A 22,188-nucleotide genomic window follows, 5' to 3' on the forward strand; every position below is an offset into this window, starting at 1 on the left:
TAGACCTTCGTTCAAAAACCTGATTAGACTGGTGAATGAAGAAGCGGCAACGTTGATGGAACCCATCAACCGAAAGACTATGGCGAATCATTTGACGAGGGTATATCTCCACTCCCAAGAAAAGATGAAGACTCAATATCTCCAGGGCCAAGATTTTGTCTGCTTCACCCAGGATGCATGGACTGCGCCGAATTCAACTGCTTTCATGGGTGTAACAGCCCACTTTATTAATGAAGAGTTCGAGCTGATTGACATAACCATCAGAGTCCCCCATGTACGAGGTATGTCCTCTTGTTTTATATTGCTTACCTCTGCGCGCATCCTGATATGATATTTTCACCTTTTTTTATTCCTTCAGGAAAGCATACTGGAAAAAATTTTGCCGAGCTTTTCCATCATGTGCTTACAGACTATGGCCTCCTCAAGAAACTGCATACGATTACTGCCGATAACGCAACTACCAACGGCAAAATGGCTCGAGAATTGAAAACTCAAATGCCTTCTTTCAACGTTGACACCCACCTATTGGGTTGCATCGCCCATGTAATAAATCTAGGAGCGAAAGCTGGTCTCGCGGTTCTGGGCGGCATCGAAGAAGACCGCAACGGCGAAGAAATATCCATGGGAGACGAAGTTGATGACCAGGATGCCAACGAACCCGATGCATCCCAATCTGTCCAGACTGTCATGCGCATCTCGCATCTGACTTCCGATCCGGACGGCATTGGAATAAATCTCAAAACCATCCTCAAGAGAATTCACGGAATGTGTACTTACGTTAGGTTTTCTCCGCAACGCCGTGAACGATTCCGTAAAGTTGTTGAATTCGCCCAGCCAGAGCTCAAAGAATCAGGCTCCAAGCTTTGTTGCCTGGAGATTGATGTAACCACTCGGTGGAACTCAACCTTCGAAATGTTCAATCGTGCGATTCAACTTCGCCAGTCTTGCATCCATTTCTGTAATGAGAGTTCCAAAACCCGATTGTTCATCTTGTCCATGGCCGAATGGGACCAAGCAGCAAATCTGATGCGCTTGCTAGAACCTCTCAACGAAGCAACTCGCATGCTATGCGGATCGAACTACCCAACGTTGAACACTGCACTCCCTATCTACATAGTGTTGATGAAGCACTTGAAGCGAGTTCAGCATGGTCTATATGACCAAGCCCAGCTGATTCAACCTGCAACCCAAATTGTCAACAAGATCGAAGGCTACCTTTGTTCCGCACTCAACAAACCTATTTACATTTGTGCGATGATCCTTGACCCGACCTTCAAGACGGCCGTCTGGAAAAAGAACAAAGCCTTTATCGAACAGCACTATTGTATTTCTGTTGACGGAATCATCGGAACATTTCACCAGGTTGCAAAGACTTTCAATGAGACACTAGATCCCGCTCAGCCGACAAATTCAAACCCCGCTCCAAAGAAGAATACATCCAACTTCTTCTCGGAACTATATGAACCTGCCACCGAGCTGGACACAATCGAAGCAGAGATCCGTCGTTATCTAGCAGAAGAGCTTGAACCCGAAGGAACTCCAATCTTGAAGTACTGGGCTAGGCGACAATCGAGATTTCCAATCTTATCGAAGATGGCTCGCCGCTACCTGGCCATTCCCGCTACAAGCGCAGCCTCAGAGCGAGTCTTCTCTAAAGGTCGTCGGGTAGTCTCTTGGCAGCGTGCATCGCTCGATCCTGCAAGCGTAGAACAGCTACTATGTCTTAAGGAATGGTATCAGCTAGTTGATAGCCCAATTTAGTTCCTTGTTTTTTTGTTTCTCATCTCAAACACTCATTCAACCCAGTCGATACACTCGCTTGTCCGTTCAAAATCTCTTGTATATACCTACCTTGCTTATAGGTACAGCTTTCTCTCCTCATCGGAGCACTGAGGCCCGCTTTTTTGCTGTAATAAACCTCTAAGCCCGCCCATTTTGTACTGCGAATCCACCCGGGGGTTCGGGTGGGGTGTTGGCCTCATCCCGACCACCCGCACCCGGGTGGTTCCACCCGGGGGTTCCACCCGGGTGGTACTTTCCGGGTGCCAGCCTTAGATAGTGATACATAGCTGGCTTGATATGGATATTACACTGGTCCTGATGGTCAAGGGGAAACATCGCCGGTGTGATTGATGGTGGGAAGGGCTCCCCCGTGCCCGCTGCCCCCCCCCGCGGGCTCCCCCGGGCGCCTGCTGACCGCCAGCCGCCAGCCCCGGCTCAGGCCAGCCAGCACTCTGCCACCAACCACGATGAACCCCCAAGGACCGCCCCAAGCACCACCCACCCCTCAAGCCAGCCTCTTCTCAGCATCCATCCGCTCATCCGCAACCACCATGGCCACCACAACCTCCTCCTCAGCACACTCCTCCTTCGCCCACCACCCGCCATCAAACCTCTCCATCGACATGCCCATCGCAACATCCTCAGTCGTCAACAAGACCGCCTCCAGATCCGCATCCCTCTACCAGAACTGTCTCGAAACCAGGGCCCTGCTCAGAAGAGTCCCGGGCTTCGAGCAAGGCCCATGGATCACCGAAACGAGGAACCCAAACAGTCTGCTCGATGGTACACCCACCACCCCCTTCCTCACACAGAAAAACAAAAAAAACAAACAAACAACTCACTGACTCATCCTCTCAACAGACTCGCCCACCGACCCCAACACCCCGCACTCCAAACACTCCTCCAATCCACTCGATCCAGTCACCCAGACCCTCGAGATCTTCAGACTCGGCTCCCCCCTCTGCTTCCTCTACAACGCCATCCTCAACCCGCCCCTCACCCCTCCCGATCTGCCCAATCTGCCCCCACTCCCCCTCGGAAAGACCTGGAAGAACCTCAAGCCACTCAAAGTGCTCTGGTGTGTCCGGGATGACCTCAAGGGATGCCAGAAATCCGCCGCTCACTTCATCATGGCCCTCAAGACCGAACTCGGCTGGGGCACGGAAATCGATGAGATCCAAGAGAACGGGCTGATGGTCAACATGCTCTACGACGTCAACACTAACGCAACCGTCAAAGTATGTCAACCAATCAAATCAGCCATAAATAATAAACTGCTTATCCAACTGGCTTCTCCCACATCAATCAGGTTATCTCTAACGTCCTCAGACTCCTCCATCTCCTCAAAGCACTCGGCGTACTCCTACCCCCATCAGAGGACGAACTGGTACCGCACAGCAACGAACTCAACGTCGCCATGGACGATCGGGCCCGAGTAGTCAAAGAAATCCTCGAGAGCGAACGGAAATACGTCCAAGATCTAGAAGTCCTTCAGGTATCGTCTGCACACCCTCCTTCCGATACAACTCGTTGATTTGTCCTACTCACACAGAGTGTTGTTGACCCAGAACTACCAACGAGCCCTCCTCCAACGAGAGATCCTACCCTCAGACCAGATCCGCGCCCTCTTCATCAACCTCGACTCTCTCGTAGACTTCCAGAGACGCTTCCTGATCGGCGTCGAGGCCAATGCCCGTCTGCCGCCCGACGAACAACGTTTCGGCCATCTGTTCCACTCCTTCGAAGACTCCTTCTCATGCTATGAACCCTTTTGTGCGAACTTCGCCTCAGCTAGTCAGTTGGCCCAAGATGAAAACGCCGCCCTGACCGTTCGTAGAAGACCTCTGCCTCTGTCTCATTCGTCACACTCACTCACTAACCATCCCATCCCATCCCCGATATATATGTCTATGTATTGGCACCACAGAAAGTGGCCGATATACTCGACCCAAACTACGAACTGCCCACATTTCTCATCAAGCCAGTCCAAAGGATCTGCAAATATCCTCTGCTCCTTCAGGTTCATTCTCTTCTCTTCCCCCTTTTCTATAAAAATGTCCCCGACACTGAACCACCTCATCCACTCTCTCTCTCTTAGCAATTGGTCAAACACACAAGCCCCAACGGGGCCTATTGGGACGAACTCAAAGAAGGCCTGGCCTCGATCACTCGAGTCACCGATGCCGTCAACGAGACCACCCGGCAACGTGAGAACGAACTGGCAGTCAACGACCTCAAGGAGCGGGTCGAGGACTGGAAGGGTCACGAACTCATCACCTTTGGTCAACTGGTGCTCGAAGATACCTTCACGGTCGTCAAGAACGAGAGCGAACGAGAGTACCACGTCTACCTCTTCGAGCGGATCATCCTCTGCTGTAAGGAGGTCGGCGTCAAACTCGACAAGAAGGCCAGTAAACAGTCGATGAGCCTCAAAAAGAACAGCCAGATCAACAACTCTAACACTCACGGTGGCAAGCGAAAGAACACCCAGCAACTCAAAGGCCGGATATTTATCGCCAACGTCATGAGTGCCACCCCCCGTCCGGTCCCGCCTGGTTAGTATATATCTCCATCCAACCCCCCCAAATAGATGATCTTCGACTGACCACAAACTCTCTTTAGGATCTCCACACCACCATCAGTATCTTCTGCAAGTAACATGGCGTGGTGATATATCAGAGGAATACTTTTCAATCAAATGTCGAACGGAGGAACAGCTGAAGAAGTGGCAAGCTGCGATCACCAAGGCGGTCGATGATGCAGTCGAGCGGCGGCGGCGACAAGTCCACCATCTCTCATCAGGCTCCCGCTCCAAGATGAACAGCCCCCTATCTCAGTTCCCGAACACACCCCAGTCGGAAATAGGCCAGCCGCCGAATTCGGCCAGCTATCAGCACCACCCCGTCTCACATCCACCCCGGATCCCAGAACATCCCTACGCCCACTCGGGACATGGGAACGGGGGCGGGTCGATTAACAGTCGGACGTTCGAGGACGAGGAGGAGAGCTACCAGACGGATGCGGAGAGCTCGGTGAACGGGCGGAACACGCCCTCGGGCAGTCGTCGGACGACGGGGCATCGGTCGATGCCGGCCGAGCGCTCCGAAGCCTCGTTTGGGCCCGGACGTGCTCGTGCCCAGACGGACGATGCGGCCTCGGCCAACCTGGCCCAGTGGCGCAACCAGATGCCCAACAGTTCGATCCCCCCCGTGCCCCGCTCAGGCCAGCTGACGCCTGCCAGCTCGGACGCCTACCTGCCCAACTCCCTGCGCTCGTCGACATCCAGTAAGCCGCTGCGTCATCAGCCCAGTCACGAGTGGGGCGCGGGGACGATCAACGGTTCAAACAACTTCTACCGCTCCGACGACCGAAACCATCCCCCTAGCTCCGGGCCCTCCGGCCATCCCCCTCTCCACGGACGCCACAACAACGAGCCCCAGCTGGTACCGTCGAATAGCAGCGGCGTCCCCATGTTCAGGAGCAGGTCCGCTAGCTCGCCCAACATCCACCAGTCCCCGGACTTCAACCAACAGTGGAACGCTGGCCTCCTCAACGCCGTCCCCTCCGTCCCTTCCATCCCCTCCGGCTCTATTGCCGGCTCTTCAAGAACCGCCTTGCCGCTCCATAACCAGGCCCATATGGGCCATATCAAGCAGCGCTCTAGTGACTCGAGTGCCGCTGCTATGACCGACCGGTCTTCGACGGAGAGTCAGCGGCTCTCTGGAGGTACGTTTTCCCACACACACACACACACATAGACACGCCTACGGGGAACAAAATGCTAAAGTAGGGGTTTTCTTCCTTTTTTTTCGCAGGTGGGAATAGTACGGCGATGGGAAACAGGGGCCACATCCCGATGGCCCAGTCGGTCCATGGTGGACCAGGGGTGACCGGGCTGAGCTCGCGATACTCGTCGGGCCAGGCGGGGCTGACGAGCCATTCGGCGGCCAACTCGTTGATCACGTCGCGGAGCAGCGGGAGTCTGGTAGTAGTGCAGGGCGGGCCGGAGGGAGTTGTGCGGTATGCGCACGAGCACGGGGGAGGAGGGCCCGCGGGCTCGTCCTCGGCCGGCTCCAAGCACGGCCCGCCTCCCTCCTCCTCCTCCTCCTCCCACCCTCCTCCCCTGCCTTCTGCCAACGGCCCGACATCGATCCGCTTCAAGCTCCGTGCAGGCGAAGACACTTACGTGATCGTCACCCTCTCGACCGTCACCTACCACGAACTCATCGAGAAGATCTACAAGAAACTCCGGAACTGCGGCGTCGCTAAGGACTCCTCCACTCGGATTAAGATCCGCTACGAGGACGAGGAGGGCGACCTGATCCTTATCTGTAATGACGAGGACGTGTCTATGGCTATCGAGTGGATGCGATCTGTCGGCATCTCTCATCTCTTGCTCTTTGTTGATTAACATCCCCCACCCTCTCTCTTTTCTTCCTTTCTCTTTCTCCTCTCTGTTGCCGTCCGTCTCGTGCTCCTCCTAGTATTTCCTCTCTCTTTCTGTTTCTCACTTTTCTCCATCTGTTGATCCTCTCTCTCTCTCTCCTTATCTCTTTTTTTCCCGACCTCTTCTCTTTCGATGCGCCATGTATTTTATTACGACAAGACTTTATATATTACTACACTCTTCTCTTTTCCACACACACACACAACATACATACGTATAAATACATTCATACACATACATATATATTATTATTATTATTATTACTATTATTATTATTTACAGATACATAACAAATCAAAACAACAACCACAGATCTGTGGGTTTGTCTTGCAGACATACACCACACCCACATACACATATGTATGCCAAGGAGTGTGCACATGTGAACACCAAGCATTTTATTCCTCTGTCTCATTTCTTCTGTGGCTCTCTCTCTCCCCACCTCTTGCCATATAATCCTTAATTGAATATCACACACAATACTGAATTGTTTCTTTTAGTATGCAGTGTTTTCTTTTGTGGCTTGAATTAATATCATTTATTACTCTGGGTTACATACTTACATATGTGTGCACTGGTGTATATGTATCATAGATAATCATTGTATAATTTGATGGAGTGAGTATAGCTACTGTCCTCAAAGTTTAAATTAGCAGAGATGGACATCGCCCCCTTCAGTAGGTACCTGTGTGCCCTTGCAGGTACCTATGGCTGGTGCAGAGCTTCATCCTTGCATCTTTACCAAAATGGAACACCCCTCCCCTGCCATGGGCACAAAGCTTGTACTTTTTTTTTGGAAGGGGTTGTTGGATGTTATGTGGTGTGGTTGGTGGTTTATGTAGGTCAGAGGCATAGAATGTCTGCGCACCACAGCACGGGCAGAAATGCAGTGGGGCGGCTGAGCAAATGTGCAGTAAAGATGTCATCTGATACCCGGGTACCCGCCACGGGTGTACTTGTTGCAAAAAACCCAAAATCTGGACACCCGCACCTGCGCAGGGGCTGGGGGCAGGTACCTGGGTACTTGTCGTGGGTACTTGCAAGTACTTGGTCTGTTTGCCACTCAGAATGGTTGCTCTCTTGCATTGCGGTGATTACACATCTTAAATAAAAAAAAGGGGAAAAAAACAAGTAGCTCACCAGGGGGGAAAGTGTGGCACTCTCTGGAGAGTGCCAGGCCGTAATTCTGTCAGTCAAATGGTCTGATGTGAGTTAGATGTGAGTTGCAACTCTTTGTTCAACTTTCTTCCCAACAGATGTGTGACTGTAGGCGAAGTGGTTGCAGGATGATCTGTAACTCAATTCCAACACATGGAAATCTCTTGGTTGAAACTTTCTACAAAATCCTGGATGTGAGCTTCAATTCACAAGATGTTTTGCCAAGAATGTAACTATCCTGATGCTCAAAGAATAAAATATCCTTGACCTAGTGACAAGGTGTATTTTTCAGGGCTGATTTTTTCAATCAAAACCCACATAAAATCACATAATGAAAATATAGCAACCACAAAGGCTCAGCTAACTGGTAAATCAATCCTTGTGGGATATTTCTGCCATGCCTGTTCCCTTCATCAATTGAGAGGAAAGTTATGTAAAATTAAACTTCTCTTTTTTGAGTATCACGCAGTGTCAAAGCTGGGAAAACCTCTGTAACCTGCATTCCCTCCCTCTAATATGAAATGTGAACAATCAAAGAGGCCTTTTCACCAACCATGTTTACCAAGTGATGGTCCACTTCTGCAGGCTAAAGTTTGCCATGCCGTCAGCTGTTCATTTGGGACCATGCACCTTTTCTATGTGAATACGTGTTGCACAATTTTCCCTCACTTGACCTCCATCTGATTGAAAAATGCAGCGGCTAGAGGTTAAAGTTATTATGCTTCACAGGGGGAAGGGGGCAGATTGGTGGATATCAACAGTCCAACAGTCATCAAGTGGAGGAAATCTTCACTCAATGACTTGACACCCCATTCATTGAGTGGAGGGGGTCTCAACTTGATTCCTGAAACACACCACTAAGTGTAGAATACCAGGGTGTACCAGGCATCAAGTGGGGGTACCCTCAACTTGTCAGAGTTTGGGATTGGGACCCCCGGTCAAAAACCCTGACATGTCCTCAGCTGCACCGCCTGCACCAGCCATGTCCACCAACCCTGAAACAACCGTCAGCCACACTACGCCTCGTAAGTAACATACTTCCCTCTGACTCAACCAGACCAATGGATAAACCGGTTCTGATGACAAGTAGTAACTAATGGTTCACCCTTGCCTACCGTCTCTTACAGACAATGAAAGCATGGACGTAGACCCCGCCCCAACCGGTTGTGCCTTACCAGCCGTGGCGTTATCCTCTTTTGACTGGACCAGACTCATTTAATTGAGCAGTAGTTGGACCCTCAGCCTGTACGCTACCAAAGCAGAAGTCACACCTGCTTGATGCCAAACAAGTATAAAAAGACTAATCTGTCCTCATCCCTTTCAGGCTATCCACTCATCCTCCCAGTTTCACTTTCCCACTTCAACTCCATCATATTTCCTTCTTCATCATCCACCGCTCCTCTCAATCCACAACTTATATCTCAATTTCACTTGCATCATCGACTTGCCTGCGACAACCTCGTACCACGACTAGTTATTCTTGGACCTTTTCTTGTCTCTTTTTTCTCATACACTTAGTGTGCCCTTAGAACTCTTGTAAACACAGCCTTACCACTGCACTTAAGGTACTTTGTGTTCTATTCAAATGTTTCTTCTTGTTTCTCTCTTTTCTCATGATGTTCACCATGAGCTGACTCTAAGAAATCTACCTTAAGTCTCCCAATTCTTGCACAACTCAATTACCAACATGTTTGCCATGGAGTGGATCAAAGATCAGCCTGAGTTGAACATAAGGTCAACATATTTGAATCCTGAATGCCACATTCTCACACATTTGACATCAGACAGTCTTCCCAAAGGAACATACGGTCTGACACTCTCCAGGGAGTGCCACACTTTCCCCCCTGGTGTAGTAATTTATTTTCTCCCTGGTCTCCCTTTACATTTTTGCTTAGTCTCATTTGCCTTATTTATCTTCCATCTATGCAATACTCCGGGTTTTATTTTACCATTCTTGGAGTAAAAAACAACCACCATACCTTTGGTGACTGACAAGGCACCAAGTTAGTGCCTTTTAAGGGAAATGTAATCCCTCCCAAAGCTGAAAGATTGTTCAATGTCCACGGTTGTTGCTAGATATAACCGTGTAAACGGCGTGAGCAAATCAAACTGGCCATCTGTGCTAGGAGACGGACCACTTACCAGGACAGCTTAAGACATCAAGGGCCATCCATAGCAGACCCCCATGAGTATTCCCTGCACGCCGTTGTTGCATGCACCATTTGAGGGGATTCACCGGCTGACTGTTGTATGTCAAAGTCAAGCCACCAGCTAGCCACATGTGAATTAGATCGGTCAATGTGTTGCCTCCTTGAGCTTTGGAGGCTCCAATCAAACCAGCAAGAACCCCTTTCTGGGGCTTTATTCCAGAGATTATCATACATTAGCTGGAGTTTGAAACAATAGAGAGTAGAAGATACATATCTCAATCACTCACCTCTGGACAAGTGATAAGTTGTTGTGATGTCAATGGCTGAGAAGTAGGTTTGTAGTGAGATTCCCACATCTCACGGGTGAGACTTATCAATTATTCAATCCATTCCGGTTGCCATTGAGCTAGTTTGAAATATTCATCTTTAAAAGATGGATGTAAGACCATAGCAACCCGGTATAGTGGCGAGCAGTTGGTCAGCGTGTAGTATTTATTTGTTAGCTGATGTCCAGCCCAACATGCATTCCTCAATGCAGCAGGGTATTCTTCACGCTTTTCCAAGATCGCAGCAGAGAGATGGCTAGTAATCTGGTTGATGAAGACCACAATGTTGGCAATCCAAGCGGCACCACAAATCAAGACCTGGAGGGTAATGTTGTATTGAAGAACCTCTACAAGGTTGCGGGCTAAGCTGAGATCCTCCTGGTCAATGTGATTTTGTGGAGCAAGACCGTGGCGTTTATCTTTTTGCCACTGAAGGCCTCATATTGAAAATAAATTAGATTATCAGGACTAATAGTTGAGGTTGTGAGTAGGAAGAAAAGACTCACATTGCTTCCAAGAATTGCAGAATACTTTTTAATTGCTCCAGAGTTGCATTCCAATGGGTACAAATGTCACACCCAAAATTATGCGGCCTTGAACACTCAGCCTCCTGAAAGAACTCCTTGAAAAGAGCCTTTGAATTCAGAGACTTGTTTAATTTCCTGGAAACGGCTCAGAACTGATTTAAAATCATATCATTTCAGTCAGTAAGCAATCATTCACATTTCTAATCAGTTTGAGTCAGCATCTTACCTTGGCTAAGGTGTCCTTGCAAGATTTGAAGGTGTAACAATTGTCTTCCCCCTTGTTGCTTAACTCGTTTGGATCAACATCCTCCAATTTGATCTCATCCTCACTGATGAGACCAGCGGCCAAGATCTGCTCCCTCAATTCATTGTTGAACTCACCGTCTTCATCATCTCCTGATTCACTCCTGGTAACCTAAGCATAAAATAACTATCAGCCTGAAAACAAATGAGAAGAATCCAAATGATGTGGTGCTCTATTCCAAGCCATAAGTAGTATTTTATTATCTTCTTTTACACATTTTCATCATTACATTGCCCATCAACCCATAACCCTTCACAAATACTTCATTATTATTGCATATTCAGATTCTACACCTCATTTCACCTATAGTCACTCATACATAGTACCCCTTTATCTTCAATGGTTCAATATAGGGCTGGACCCCGGGTGATACCCAAGAGCCTCCAGCCCTACTGTGGTAATACCCGTTGGGAATACCCAGGGAGTAAAAACAGAGGTTTTGCTCCTGTGGAAATACCCGCGGATAACAGGTTGGGTAGACGGGCAGATGCGGGTATTTTTCGCGGCGGGTACCCGCTGTAAGACTCAAAAGTGGTAATGAAACCCTTTTGCTGAATGGTGAAGGGTATGATGGAGTTGCAAGCTCTGCCCTTCTGTTATCAGTCAACAAGACCCACCAAGCTCAGCTTGGCAATTTTTATTAAGTGATAGGTCTGGTCTGTTCCCGATGAAATCTGTTTGACTGGCAACATGTAAGTGTTTTAATTACTTTGTTATAAGTGTTTAATTACTTTTTTATAAGGGTTGAATTATTGTTATAAGGGTTTTAGGATTTGAGTGTGGATGAGTGTTGGGTGACTTGTGAGTTCTGGGTGAGGAACTGGGGAGCAGACCACTGAGGGTGGAGAGAGCTCCTTTTATAGACAAAATTGGAGCCCCAAAGGGGCTTGTGGGTTAGGGTTTCAGCTAATCTAGACAACAGGGTGAGGGATTTTAGCTGGTGGGAGTAGATACAAATGATTTCATAACCCCTCAGGGGCGCATGAATGTTGTCAGAATATACAACAGAACATTCTAAACATGCCAGGGGTGCATACATGATGGCAGAATATACAAAAGAACATTCTAAAGCATGCATGAGGTGACGGTAGACTGCATGAGCTGTCATACAGGGGGAATTAGTTTATACACAAAGTCTGAGGCTGCAGAAACAGTGTAAATGATGTCATACTATGTATATAAACGGGTGTATTTAGCTAATATGTAATGAGTGTATCCTGACAGGGAGATGTATGTTTGTATCCTGTGATATGTATAAGCGTACTACTGTGAAACTTGGGTTGAAGCAGGTGACAGCTGGGTTACTGGGGCTGGCCGTGTGATAGGTGTCCATGAGGTGTAACCTCCACACTAGAGGGGGTCCAGGGGTGCTTCCAGTGGTGACTAGGGGTGAAATTGGCCGTAGAATCCATTTCTGGGGTCCATTTGATGGTATCTTGAGGCCTAGTATGAGTAATTGTGTGGCATAGATAAAACTTTTTATTTTTCCACTTTTCCGTCTACCACACTGCGGATATGCCCCAGAACTATAGGGTATACCCGCGGGTACCCAGTCTCTTATGCCTATTTATCGGACTTCGGGACATTTATGCCTGAGACAACTTCCCCAGGGCTTTGGCATCAGGTGTGAGCACCCAGATGCCGATTCATGCCGCGCCTCGGGCGGCCAGATGGCGCAAAAAGTTGAGCACACCGGCCTTGCGCCTTGCAGCGGTGCAAGGCCGGTGTGCTCAACCCCTGAGATCAAATACCTGTTGGACCCTGTGAGACCACCAGAGTGTCCCAACTTCTATACCCGAGGTTACCCAACAGGTATTTTTTGAAGAGAGAACTGCCGGCCCCTGACCTGTTGGGTTGGATATCCGGGTATACCCGTGCACCCCGTCTTTGGGGTCCAGCCCTAGTTCAATAGTTATAGAGGATATAAGACTTACAGAAACCCTACAGTCTTAATTAGTTACAACCCTCATTTCATTAGTAACTTACTTAAATCATTACAGTACATTCCTTTTACAGATATCTTCTCACATACTAAACCCTTTACATACATTTCTCATTATGTACTATGCCTATTTTACACATTACATCATTGGATCTGTGCTTATCTCTTTCAGTAGTGCTCATCATTACAAGTTGTTACTATGTTCACATCACCTTCCCCATTTGTACAGTCTTTTATTCCCATCACCAGAACCCTTTCCCCATTTGTACATTCTTTCTTCCCATAGCCAGAATTCTTTGTTACTGCTCATCTTTCATCTTAACATGAGAACTATCCTTCCCCCCTCACTTGTAGATCATGCAGAGATTATTATCCAGAAATTATAGTAGAAATTCCTCATCACCCATTGCTTATTGAAATCATTGCCCATTGCCCCTCTGAACTTCACCATTGCTATTGAACCATTTCCATTGCTTCCCCTCTTCAAACATTGCTCCAACCCTCTCATCCTCAGTAGTCATTAGTTGAAGCTCATAGTACTAGTTCCTAAGATCAAGTAGAAATCAGCCACACCTTTTCTTCTTTTTCTTAGTGTTACTCTCACCCCCTCAGCATTATCCAGGAAGGCAGCCTCATCAGCACCCTTGCATAGCTTACATTAGTACTAGTGTTGCTATCCATTTCCCTTCCAAGCTCTATTCCCCCCTTTGAGTAGTTCCACAACAATCACAGTCAGAAGAAAATTTACATTTGAATCTGATTGTCTGGATCATCTAGGTCTCCATCTTTGTCTTCCTCATATTTGTGAATGTCATTGTCAGAGTCTAGGTCCTGATCAGGCAAGGTGGCCATTTTACATTGTTTTTTGTGGCTTCCAAACGGTTGTAAGATTGCCTGAACAATCAAGTTGAGTATGTGAGCAAAACATTGGATCCACTGGCCTTCACCTTTGAACCTAGGCCATTTGAATGATTTGATTGCTTCAATCATTGTCTGGTTGTTTGAAGAATTATTGGTGACAATCCCGTGTATCTATTCAATTTAATATTTACTGATCAGGATCAGGAGGCGAAACGTAATATAAAGAGGAATGAGTCACAATTGAAAGCATACCTTATCTTTTACCCCATATTTCTCAACAATTTGCTGGACAGTTTCAGCTAAATACAAACCGGTATGGCTTCTATGTAGCTTGACAATGGCAAGGGGCATGGCCTCCAAGTGATATCCACCACTGATATCTTCTTCAACAAGATGTTATATGACCGTTCCTAAGATATCATAGCCGTTTGGGGACTGCCATGCATCTAGCCCCAGGTACATTGCTCCCTCGCGATACTAGAATGAGAAAAAAAATTATAAAGGTGAGGTTTAATTTACATCTATTCAAGAAAGAGGACAATCAAACTGACCTTAAATGATTTAATCAATCCCTCCTGCACAGCTGTGTATAGTCGGGCTATATTGTCTGATACGGACCTCCGTGCCAGTAGATTCTTGATGACAACCGGGTGCAAGATTTCTTGATGAGCCTGGTCACCAAGAGCTGAAAAGGGTCGGGCCTCTTTGGCGCACCATACCACACACAGCTGAGGTACCTGGAGTGCAAATTCAATTGGCAGAATGTTCAGCTTGCTGCCATTCTGGGGGGGAGAAATGAACAACTTACTTCTTGGGGATCAATGTCGCTGGTCCAAGATATCCCCATCAATGAAACTTTTTGATTATCACATGCCTCCCGTTCTCTTTTGGTACAGCTGGCTAAATGTTTTGATAGATTTGAAGGGGAAGTGTTGTATACTGGGCAATGTATCTTGCTGCCACAGCTAAAACAAAGTCAAACAAAAGATGAATTAGATGCAGGAAAGACAACAAACACTCAAAATTGAAAATGACTTACGTTTTACAAGGGTAGGTGATCATCCTCCGGCTGTTCTTGTCAAGCAAATCCAAAATTTGTGGTGATTCAAAAGCCACGTAGCAAGCACTGAGTTGACATGCCTTTTCTGGAATTTAGTTGCAAGTCAGTCGGTTTGGTTAAGTCATTCAATCAAGAGTGAACTGAAAATGACTTACTCAGCTCTTGCTCATATGACATTGGTTGATACTTTGAGGTCTGAGTGCTTTCTGGAACATCTGAGTTGGAGAGAACTGGTTTGCTTTTATCAGACTTGTTGTGTACTTCGACGATTGTACGGCTTTTGGTTTTTTGGAAGGATCAGTTTCTTTGGCGGGTACTGAGACAGATGATGTTGGTGATCCACTGGACCTGTGATTCTTCTTGCCATGGTGGCCACCAAGGGTTGTGGTGAGGTATAGCGCAGCGGAAAAATTGACGCTTTTTGGCGCTAATAGCGCTTTTTAGCGCCAAAAGTGTAGCGAACCGGGTTGCTTTTGTGCCAAAAGTGTAGCGGGAATGTCTGCCTTCTGGTGGAAAATGCCAGAAATATTACAAAAACATCAATCCTCCATCATTTTATGATGTGTAGTATTGATGTTTGAATGGTGCTATGGTAGCGCAGCAAAATCGCTACAGTAGCGTTTTTTCCGCTACTATAGCGAGAAGCGTAGCGAATTGCCGCTACTCTGCGCTAAAAAAAGCGTGCTATTTTCTTTAATTTTTTCCCCTTAAAAAATTTAGCAAATAGCGAAGCGCCAAGTCCGCTAGAAAAAGCTTAGCGAAGCAAGGCTAAAACCGCTACGCTGCCGCTTTTTGTAGCGTAGCTCTTGCACTGTTGCTAATAATATGCTTTTATCTAACTGTAAACACACATATCTGGACCCTCTCAGCTTGGCAAGTAGTGACAAGTACTTGGTGCGGGTACCCGCTGTTTTTTACCACCAAAAGTGGACACCGGCACCCATTGGCAGGTACTTGTCTTGCAAAACAGGTACCCGCCATTGAGTGCCGGGTACCCGCAAACAGGTACCCGCCATTGAGTGCCGGGTACCCGCAAACAGGTACCTGATGACATCTTTAATGCTCAGTCTACATATCCAAACAAACAAAAGCAGGTGTGCTTATGTGTTCCATATGTAGACTGAGGATAACCTTGAATGTACTACTTACAAAAGCATGTGGAAAGTTGGCAAAGGGGGCAAGCTGCAGGACCAGTGTAAGACTCAAAAGTGGTAATGAAACCCTTTTGCTGAATGGTGAAGGGGATGATGGAGGTGCAAACTCTGCCTTTCTAGCTATCAGAAAACAAGACCCACCAAGGTAAGTTTGGCAAGTTTTAATGAAGTGATAGGAGTGGTTGGCTCAAGGTGAGTTTGTTTGACTGACAAGTATAAGGCTTCAATTTCCAATGTAAGGGTTTGTAATAGTGTAAGGGTTACATGCTGGGGGAACTGTAACTGGTGAGTGATGAACTGGGGAGAAGAGAACTGGGTGGAGGAGGAGCTCCTTTTATAGACAAATGTGAGATATTTTTGTTGAGGTTACGCTTGTTGACTGAGAATATGGGAGGCGAGTAGTGGGGGTTTTTGAAAGAGGAGCTTGACTCAGGTTGGGCAAAAGTGGGTCTCTTGTTGTTGGGCTCTGACTCGATGATTTTATTTCATACTCGAGGAGCGGACATGTATACACAACTAGAGAGCCCCCTGCACAAGATCCAGAGGGGGCCTAACAGCATGTAACATACAAGACAAAATAAACTAACATCTGTAATAACAAGTCAGTGACAGGGACAGGACAGGAACTGGGATAGGGGACAGGGACAGGAACTGGAACTGGACAGAGGACAGGACAGGAACAGGGAACTTTACTGGAGACTGGGAAAGAATACTTTACTGGGGACTGGGGACTGGGGACTGGATAATTTACTGGGAACTGGGTACTGGGGACTGAATAATTTACTGGGGACTGGGTACTGGGGACTGAAGACAGAATACTTTACTGGGGACTGGGCACTGGAAAATTTACTGGGGACTGGGGATGGTAGGGGAATGTGAGCGGACAGAGAGACAGATATTCTGACAATTTTAGCCCCCCCCTCTGAGGGGGGCTCCTGGGTTAGGGTTCCAGCTAGACTAGAAAGGGGGTATGAGGCATTTTAGCTGGTGGCAGTAGGTCCAAATTGAAAAAATTCAGGAAACTAATATTATATTGTAGTTAGATATATATTTTAATCAAATTACATATCTTGAATAAACAAAATAAAGGAAAGACTTTTACCTAAGAGCAAGCAATAAGCCACTTTCTACTGGAGTGAAAATTTGAAATAAGGAGTAAGAAAACCAGAGAAATATTCTTCATTCTTGATGAGAAGATCAAGATATCTGAAAGCAACAACACATTGTTTTTATTTCTCTTTGTTATCTTTCTCCTGTAACCTTTGGTTCCTACTTGAGTAGAGCATACTAGAGCATTGAGCTCTTTTTTCTCCTGTTTAATTTGCTTTGCTGAAACAATGTAACAATACGGCTACGTTGTCTGTTTTAAAAACCAATGCGTGATCTCTTTTGCCTTTTGTTTATATTATAGGCATTTGCCCTGAGTTAAGCTGCTTACCAACTTGGTTACCAGTGCTTTGAGTGGAATTGGTTGAGTTATTGTTATTCTCTTGATTAACAGAGTCCAGCAGATTTGAATGATGTGTTAGCTCTCACCTGAATCAGCTCAACAGTTGTAGACCCAGCTGCCTACCTTTGGTGCTTGCTGTAGTTGGATTTTCCGCAAGCTTAATCTTCCTGCTTGCGTGTGTGGCACCTGTTCACATCCAAGGGATGTGGTCAGTTTTTTCTGCCCTGCTGCGGCGGTTTTGGACTGTGTTACAAGGGTTGCTTTGCTCACCTATCTCCGCAGCTGATTGGGCTCCCAACCTCTTTCTCAATTTATGAGATTGAGTTTGTTCACTTAGGTGTGTATCTTCACACATATGATGTCATAATATGTACAAATGATGCCATACCATGTCAGGGGTACATAAATGATGTCAGAAGGCTGCAGTGGTGCCACATGAAAGTGACAGTGGGCTTAATGAAGTGCCATACAGATGCAGTGAGTGTGTAAATTAAGTCTGAGGCTGCAGACACAGTGTAAAATGATGTCATAGTATGGAAATAAGGTCATACTTGACACTATGTAATGAATTTAGTCTGACAGGGAGATGTATGTTTGTATCCTGTGATATGTATAAGCATAATACCGTGATCCTTGACTTGAGGCTGGTGTAGAGAATGTCAACCGGTACCCGTTTGGCAGTACCCGGCACCCGCAGGTGGGTACTTCCCGCACCCGCCAGGCGGTGCCCGGTTTTTTGGAAAAAGGGGTGTGGTACCCAGGTACCACTTTCCCCCGCCGGGTTAATCAGGTGTCAGGGTGGGTCTCTGAAGTGGCCACACCCTGAATGAACGGATACTAAGTATTGTCTAGACTAGCGCTGACGGTGTAGAACTCCGTCCGTGCCAGGCGGCGGCAGTTGTTGGAGGGGACAAGGATTTGGGGGACTGCCCTCCGGGGATGGTCGCAGAAAGAGGGGGGGGATCAGAGAGCAATGAGGTATGGGGATGTTTGATTTACGACGGCGTTGAGCGCGCGTCGGCGGGGTTGTGAGTTGAAAAGAGGAAGAAAGAAAACCGGGAAGGTTGAGGAAAGTTTGGGGATGTAGGGATCGTAGAAGGGCGCCAGAAGGCGGAGTCAGACAGGAAGAAGATCGACAAAGCTACGCCACATGCGTGATAAGAGTCCCGCAAGTCGCCGGGATGGACAAAGCTCAGAGAATAATTGGGATAGCGATGAATAACAATGATCAATAAAATTTTGATGTTTGATGGAAAATATGGTTCAGAGTGTTTCCCATGCCATCCCATCATCTAAGTTCGGACAGAACTTAGACTCCGGGCGCAGCACACAGCAGGACCTTCATCATACACCCACATGTGCAACAAACACAAAAGAGAAAAGAGAAGGCGGACAAGAAAAGAAAAGAACAAAACTCAAACAAAACCAACCCACCACATAGCCAAACCTTCCAACACGCGCAGATAAGAAACAGAATCAACAGACAAGTGTAGAAAGAAAAAAGCAAAAAAAAAAAAGAGAAGGAAAGAAAATAAGGAACAGCTGCCACACTACATAGAAGAAAAGAACCCTTGCGCGCCAATCCGCGCGCCACCGCGAATTTTGATCTTCACACCGCGTGTACCGGATAGCGCACCACAACAAGGCGCGGAATAGCAAACTGTAGACAAACTTCTATCTCTACTCAACCATCAACACGGGAGGAGGAGCCATGCCTCTTGGGTAAGAGGGGCCTAGCGGAGCAAAGTTCTTGCTGGGATCTAGAAGATCCGTGCGCCGGACAAAGGAAAAAGGGGAAACGAGGTGAGCCTATTGAGCTTGCCAAGTCGGAGACTTCCTAGTGTCCGGGAGGTAAGGTCAAGGGCCAAGGAGTGGGGAGCTTTGAGGTTGGCGGAGAGGGTAGGAAGGTTGGAGGTTCTGTATGTTGAGATTTCAGCTCAAGGTGTTGAGGCGATGGAGACAAGGGGTGGTGAAAGAGGAGCTGGTGGTGGGGGACACAGGTGTGTCAGGTTGTTTAAGGCTCAGACTCGATGATTTTCATTACTCATCTGAGGAGCGGACATGTAACACACAACTAGAGAGCCCCCTGCACAAGATCCAGAGGGGGCCTAACAGCATGTCACAACACAACAACAAAAACTAAACATGTAACAGGCTAGTAACAGGAACTGGAACTGGGGACAGGAACTGGGGACAGGAAACTTTACTGGGGACTGGTTAATTTACTGGGGACTGGGGAATGGGGACTGGATACTTTACTGGGGACTGGTTAATTTACTGGGGACTGGGGACTGGAGACAGAATACTTTACTGGGAACTGGGCACTGGAAACTTTACTGGGGGATGTGAGCGGACAGAGAGACAGATATTCTAACACTGGACAGAGAAAGATAAAGAAGCAAAAAGGTTGGAGTTCAAGAGGTAAAGGCCCCAATCGTTGATGTCTCAACAATGTAAGCGGGCTTTGTACCAAAAAGCTCTGGGGGAAGTTCTCTCGAAAAGAGCCTCACCTACTATATAAAGGGGGAAAGGATCTCCGCGCGCGGAATCCTTTCTTCTCCTAACTTCCAGCCCGCTGTTAAGCGGGCATAGTAATCTACACTGCACATTGTGCTACTCAACACCACGACTTGGACTAGGTCAGTGCTTTGCCAAGTCCATTGCCGCGCCTCATTACGGTGGCGGAAGTTGTTCTGGCCGCGTAAGGGGCGGTACATGGCAAACCTCTGTGCTGTCAGAACTAACAGAGGGTTGAAATTGGGTAGCCCCCGGACCCCCGGCCCTTGGCCCGCTTTGAGCTGCCCTTGATGACTGACAATACAACGGTCATCAAGGACGGTCCCTGGTGCAATCCAATGACAAGTGCGTGCTGGTCGTTGGGGGAGCACCCTCAATGACCATGAGCGACCTGTTTGATGACCGGAACAGGTTGGTCATTGCTGTTCTGGTCATTGAGAGGTCCTCCCCTCAATGACCGAACTGTTCCAGTCATCAAGGGGAGAACCTCTTGATGACGCGTCCATTCCGGTCATCAAGGACACCTCTTGGTGACCTTTTTGATGAAAAAAAGCTGGCGGGTACCGCTGGTACCCGCCTAAAAGACCCGTGGTACCCGCCAGGTGGTGCCGGATGCGGTGCCGGGTGCCTGTTTTTGGCAAAAACTGTGCGGTGTGGAACTCCGACCGTTGCTGGGCCGTCGGCAGTTACTGGAAGGGAAAGTGCGCTGTGCGCTGCCTTCACGGTGGTCCGGCAAATTGAGGGATCTGGGATTCAAATGGATAGCGTTTGGGGAGAGGGATTTTGTGAGAGACGACGGAAGGTAGATTTCCGTTGGCGGTGGTTTTGGTGTTGAGGATCTGGGAACAAAGAAAAGCCGGGGAAAGTGATCTAAAGGAAGGGGATCTAGAAGAGGATCAGCGCGGGGCTGAGAGGATGAACTCAGAAGCTCCGCGAGTATATTGGCAAACAATCAGATCAATAAACTTTAGATTTGGGATTCTTGAGGTTGATGGATGATCTGGGTTTTTTTTTTTTTTATGGTTCAGACAAAGTCCATGCCGCCCCATCATCTGAGTTCAAACTGAACTCAGACTCCGGGGACTGTGACATGCCGTGGACAAGTCATCATACACCTGCGCGCCTCTGCGCGCGCAACACCAAACAAGAGGAGGAGAAGAAGGAAAAGAAACAAAACCAACAAAGCAACCAGAGACACAAAAAAAAGAAACAAAACCAACCCTCCAACTAACCAAACCTCTCCAACGCGCGCATATAGAATGTAAAGAACAGGACCACAGAAACAAAAGAAACAAGACAAACAAACATGACAAGGTCAAGGGGGTTCCTGTTCCTGAAACGCCTTGAGGTTTCTGCCGCGCGGATTGATTCTTGATGCGCCCATGCTGAGAGATTCCAGCCGGATTCTTGAAACCTTGATCTTGCTGTCACTGCGTCTGAAACGGGAAAATGACTGGAAACTGAATGTGCCACCGGCGCCACAAAATTGATCACCACAGCAGGTACCGGCAGTGTAAATGGTACCCGGGTCCTTTTTGATATTCTCTAGGCTGGTGAAAGGCTGGCAACTGGGTGTGTTGAACATGTGATAGGTGTTTAGTAGGGTCCAAAGAGGTGTAAATTCGAATCCAGTGGGGCTCCAGTGACTCCTCCAGTGGTGACTATGGGTGAAATTGGTCACAGAATCCATTCCTGGGGTCCGTTTGGGTGGGATCTTGAGGCCTAGTATGGGTAATTATTATCACTGTGAAAAAAAACTCATGAAACTGCTGCCAGTTGACATACAATATTACAAACGCGCCTTTGTAATATTGCATATCAACTGGCAGCAGTTTCTTGATTTTTTTCACAGTGTATTAGAAAGAAATTTTGATTTTTCACATTTCTGTATACCACACCAGGGACTCAACACAGGTGTGAGGGGACCGGGGTTTGAGCCACGTTCTGGATGTGTGGACTTAGTGTATTTGTCAGAGTAGGACTGCGGCGGGACTTCCAGGTGGACTAAATAGTGTGGATTGGCACCAGGTGAACTGGGGCAGCAGAAGCGGATGGCATCAAGCAGATGGTGTTGGGGCAGAAGCGCCAGGTAGAGACTAGTCAGAGGGTGCAGGAGAACAGATGCTGGAGAGGTACTAGGCTGGGAGGCGATGCATGCAGAGTTATGGTGAGTGTGGGAAAGGAAGGACGCTGGTGACGTCGGCTGGGAGTGGAGCTATGCGGGCGGAGGGAGTGGAGGAAAAGGACTTTGGAGCAGCTTTTCTCCCACTCATCTTACTATTCTATCATTCTATGTACTACACACTTTACGGATATTGTAACACACTTTACAGATAGTGTAGTTACTGCTATTCTTAGTGTATTGCTACATTGCAGAGAGTTTTTACCACCCAAAATCTTACTTGCTTGCGCAGTATTACTGTGCGGGCGCGCAGCAATTGGACCTTACATAGACCAGGCGGACCATATCAGGCTCATTGTGGAGCGCTGAAGAGATATGTATGTTGTGG

The 22,188-nt window shown here is 47.6% G+C and overlaps 1 protein-coding gene across 1 annotated transcript; it reads left to right on the top strand.

The window, feature by feature from the left end:
- Positions 1–2,249: 2,249 nt before the first annotated feature.
- Positions 2,250–8,338, top strand: PtA15_11A587 (uncharacterized protein; the record flags this gene model as incomplete). Its single annotated transcript, XM_053161510.1, has 10 exons — positions 2,250–2,565; positions 2,644–3,020; positions 3,092–3,277; positions 3,351–3,611; positions 3,710–3,802; positions 3,881–4,337; positions 4,405–5,508; positions 5,598–5,797; positions 5,945–6,161; positions 8,304–8,338. The coding sequence occupies 10 exons, from the start codon at positions 2,250–2,252 to the stop codon at positions 8,336–8,338; spliced, it is 3,246 nt and encodes a 1,081-aa protein (XP_053025450.1).
- Between the last annotated feature and the right edge of the window lie 13,850 nt (positions 8,339–22,188).

This window comes from Puccinia triticina, chromosome 11A (genome assembly GCF_026914185.1).
Source record: "Puccinia triticina chromosome 11A, complete sequence".
Classification (NCBI taxonomy): domain Eukaryota; kingdom Fungi; phylum Basidiomycota; class Pucciniomycetes; order Pucciniales; family Pucciniaceae; genus Puccinia; species Puccinia triticina.